The 4,361-nt window shown below is 36.9% G+C and overlaps 1 protein-coding gene and 1 non-coding gene across 2 annotated transcripts; one reads left to right on the top strand and one right to left on the bottom strand.

The window, feature by feature from the left end:
• Nucleotides 1–1,659: 1,659 nt before the first annotated feature.
• On the bottom strand, nt 1,660–1,768 carry LOC127739812 (small nucleolar RNA R71). The gene has a single exon (XR_008000554.1). It is a non-coding gene; the product is annotated as a small nucleolar RNA R71 (small nucleolar RNA).
• Nucleotides 1,769–2,867: 1,099 nt separating this feature from the next.
• LOC110272980 (uncharacterized) lies at nt 2,868–3,651 on the top strand. The gene is made up of 3 exons (XM_021125787.1): nt 2,868–3,072; nt 3,181–3,545; nt 3,628–3,651. Exons 1-3 carry the CDS (start codon nt 2,868–2,870, stop codon nt 3,649–3,651), a joined length of 594 nt encoding a protein of 197 aa, XP_020981446.1.
• Nucleotides 3,652–4,361: the final 710 nt, after the last annotated feature.

Genomic DNA, 4,361 nt, shown 5'->3' with positions numbered 1-4,361 from the left:
AGGAGCTCTGTCTATTGTATGGATTGATACTATTATTTTTCTATTTTAATTCAAGTACTGATTTCTATTTCAAGAAGTGTTTTCCTTCTTTATCTTATAAATCTGGGTGGAACAGAAGTATGACCCTTGTTCTAATTGAGTTCTTGTATAACTTGGAAAAGCTCTTTACTTAAACAATAGCTTGAAAACAATTTCTCCTAAACTACTAATTATTTGGACTTAACAAGATACATGACATATAATCCTCTTATATTTGGGTAATTAGGATTTTTGTGGCATATAAACTTGAATTGAACTTCACCCTCTAATTGGAATTAAGTGACCGAGGAATTGGCGGTTGATGAATGTTAGAGGAGATTAAAAAGGTCTAAGGAATTAGGGTTTAGTCACATATAGTTTTTCATGAATTGAATCTTGCATGATTGAAATAGTTAGTAAGAAATGTCAATCCAAAAGATAGATATCTCTGAAATCTTAACTGTTTCTCCATATATACTTCATAACTTGTTTACTGCTTACTTTTCTAATTATCTGAGTTACTGTTTAATGCATTTGAACTCTCAACACTCTTTTCTATTTATCTAACTAAGCAAAACACTTAACCATTGTTGTCTAATCCATCAATCCTCGTGGCATCGACTCTCATTCACTTGAGGTACTACTTGATACGGCCCGATGCACTTGCCGTTTAGTTTGTGGGTTATAAATTTCGCACCATATTTTTGGCACCGTTGCTGGGAATTGACTGTAATTGACAACTGTTAGTTGTTTGATTACTTAGATTAGAAATTTTAGTTTTAAATTTATTTAATTCTGCCTTATAATTTTCAAATTCTTGTGCTAGTATTTTTCTTTAATTTTTTAAATTAAGTTTGGTGTTACTTAGTTAATTTTATTTTGATTTTTCTATTTAATTTTCTTATTGAATTTCAAAATTCCTAGCTTGATTTTGGTCATTATTTTCGAAAAATTTAGCCTTAATTAGTAAGTATTTTTATTTTATTTTTTTACACAGGTTACCTCACTAGGAATTCTCTACACTCTGATGTAGAGAATCCCATTTTTCTTATCTTCTATCTGTTTATGAGTAGGAACATGGACAAAGAACCTCTTATAGATTTTGATCCTGGACCTGAAAGGAATTTGAGGTGGCATTTGCAACATGTTAGACTTTACAAGGCTAGTGAAAATCTGAGTGGAACTCTTGAAAGGGAAGCTATAGAGTCCACAATGGATCAGAATCGTACTGTGAATGCCAATATGGCAAATTTGAATAAGAATGAGTAGCCTAGAAGAGTGCTTGGCTCATACACTACTCCCAATGCAGATCTTTATGGAAAAAGCATTGTGGTACCTCTTATAGCTGCAAACAATTTTTAGTTGAAGCCACAGCTGGTCACTCTTATGCAACAAAATTGTTAGTATCATGGACTCCCTCAAGAAAATCCAAATCAGTTTATTTCTAATTTTCTGCAGATTTGTGATACTGTGAAAACCAATAGAGTGAATTCTGAGGTATACAAACTCATGATCTTCCCATTTGTTGTTAGGGATAGAGCAAAGCTGTGGTTATATTCTTAACCCAAGGAGAGTCTGGATACTTGGGATATGGTGGTCACTGGCTTTCTGACTAAATTTTTCCCACCACAAAAGCTGACTAAGCTGAGGGTGGAGGTTCAGACTTTCAGACAGAAAGATGGTGAGACCCTTTATGAAGCCTGGGAGAGATTCAAGCTACTGACTCGGTAATGCCCTCCGGACATATTTTCTAAATAGACTTAGCTAGATATCTTTTGTGAGGGCTTGTGTTAAATGTCCAAGATGTGTTTAGATAATTTTTCAGGTGGTTCACTGCACATGAAGAAGACACCAGAGGAGACTACTGAGCTTATTGAATTGGTTGTTAACAACTAATATTTATACTTATCTAACAGAAATTCTGTGAACTCTGGGACTCCTCAGAAGAAAGGTGTCATGGAAGTAGAAGCTTTTGATGCTCTTCTTGCTCATAACAAAATTTTGTCTCAACAGATGAATTTAATTACTCAACAATTGAGTAGGATGCAGGTTTCAGTTATCAATACTCAGAATGCACCTCAAGAGGCCCCTTATGACATGATTGGTAGCTCTATGCAAGGTGAGAATTATGTCAATCTTCTACTGAACAGGTCAATTACATGGGGAATGCTCCTAGACACCCCAGTAATGATCCATACTCTAAGACTTATAATCAGGGGTGGAGGAATCACCTAAATTTTTTGTGGAGAGAGCAACCTCAAGGATCACAGAATTTTAACAACAATTCTCAGGGCGGTTTTAAGCAGAACAATCAAAATAATCGCCAGTTTTAGTCTCATCAACAACAATCACCTCAGTAGGAAAATTCTCAGCCCCAGAAGAACATTGATTGGGAAACACTACTGAATAATTTTATGCAGGAAACTAGAGCTTCCATCAGAAACCTGGAGGTGCAAGTAGGCCAGTTGAGCAAATAAATACCTGAAAGGCCTCCAAGTACATTTCCTGGGGATACAGTGGTGAACCCAAGAAAAGACTGCAAGGCCACTCAATTAAGAAGTGGTAAAGTAGCTGGTTCTGAGACTAAGGTCAATGAAGAGTTGGTTGAAAAAGAAGCTCTAAAGGAGAAGAATGAAGAGGTGGAGCAAGTCCCTCCTAGGCGTACAGATAATCTATTCCCAATCTCTCTTGACACTCATCCTACATTGCCAAAGGCTTCTGAGTACAAGCCTAAAATGCCATATCCTTAGAGGCTTCAGAAGGCTTCCAAAGACAAGCAATTTTCTAGAATTTTAGAAGTCTTCAAGAAGCTACAGATCAATATTCCTTTTGCTGAGGCCCTTGAGCAAATGCCTCTCTATGCTAAATTCATGAAAGAGTTGTTGACTAACAAGAGGAATTGGAAAGAACAGGAGACACTAGTGTTAACAAAGGAGTGCAGTGCTATTATTCAACATAACCTTCTTGAGAAGATGCAGGATTCAGGGAGCTTTGTAATTCCTTGCACCATTGGAGATGTCACTATTCAGAGAGCCTTGTGTGATCTTGAACCTAGTATCAATCTCATGCCACTTTCAGTTACGAAAAAGCTCTAAATTGAGGAGGTAAAACCCACTCGTATTTCTCTTCAACTTGCTGATCTTTCTATTAAATTTCCTATAGGGGTTGTTGAGGATTTACTTGTGAAAGTAGTGCCATTTATTTTTCCTGCTAATTTTGTTATATTGGATGTGGAAGAGGATAAAAAGTCCTCTATTATTCTTAGAAGACCCTTTTTGGCTACAGGTAGAGGTTTGATTGATGTGCAAAAGGGTGAATTAACCCTGACGGTCAATGAAGAACAGGTGGTCCTTAATGTATTTAAAGCCCTCAAACACCCTAATGATTCTGAAGGGTGTATGAGAGTTGATGTTGTTGAACCACTTATTCGAGAGGTACTAGAAGCCGAGGTACTTGATCATATTCTAGATACTCTCTCTGAGTATGAATTACTTGAGATTGATGATTCACCACCCCAGAAGAACTTGGTAAACACACCTAAGGTGGAGGAAGAAGTCCCTAAGCTTGAGCTTAAGCCTTTGCCTCCTTCTCTGAAATATATATTCTTAGGTGAAAATGACTCATATACAGTGATTATTAGCTTTTCCTTAAAGCCTGGTGAAAAAGAGGCGCTTATTATAGTGCTCAAGAGCCATAAAATAGCTCTTGGGTGGACCATTGGTGATTTAAAGGGGATTAGTCCAACCACGTTTATGCACAAGATCCTTCTTGAATATGATGCTAAACCGGTTGTAAAACCACAAAGGAGACTCAATCCAACTATAAAAGAGGTGGTCCAAAAAGAGGTAATGAAACTATGGGAAGCCGGCATTATATACCCTATTTCTGACAGCCCTTGGGTGAGTGTTGTGTAGGTAGTTCCCAAGAAAGGAGGGATGACAGTGATCAAGAATGAAAAGAATGAGCTAATTCCTACAAGAACAGTCACAGGATGGAGAATGTTCATAGACTACAGGTGGCTCAACACTGCTATAAGGAAGGATCACTTTCCCTTGCCTTTCATTGATCAGATGCTTGAGAGGTTAGCTGGTCATGCTTTTTATTATTTTCTAGATGGATATTCTGGATATAACCAAATTACAGTGGACCCTCAAGATCAAGAGAAGACAGCATTCACATGTCCTTTTAGAGTATTTGCTTACATGAGAATGCCATTTGGACTCTGTAATGCCCCAGCAACTTTTAAGAGGTGTATGCTTTCAATTTTTTCTGATATAGTTGAAAAGTTTATTGAGATATTTATGGATGATTTTTCTATTTTTGGTAATTCTTTTGAATCTTGC

This window comes from Arachis duranensis, chromosome 6 (genome assembly GCF_000817695.3).
Source record: "Arachis duranensis cultivar V14167 chromosome 6, aradu.V14167.gnm2.J7QH, whole genome shotgun sequence".
Classification (NCBI taxonomy): Eukaryota; Viridiplantae; Streptophyta; class Magnoliopsida; order Fabales; family Fabaceae; genus Arachis; species Arachis duranensis.
Note: the sequence above shows the minus strand (reverse complement) of the source record. Positions and strands in the feature narration are given on the sequence as shown.

Bases quoted from the DNA above. Each gene is read 5' to 3' on its own strand.
- LOC110272980 (XM_021125787.1), top strand. From the start codon at position 2,868: ATGCCTCTCTATGCTAAATTCATGAAAGAGTTGTTGACTAACAAGAGG. The intron at 3,073-3,180 runs GTATCAATCTCA...AATTTCCTATAG, and splicing joins CTTGTGTGATCTTGAACCTA to GGGTTGTTGAGGATTTACTT. The intron at 3,546-3,627 runs GTAAACACACCT...ATATATTCTTAG, and splicing joins CACCACCCCAGAAGAACTTG to GTGAAAATGACTCATATACA.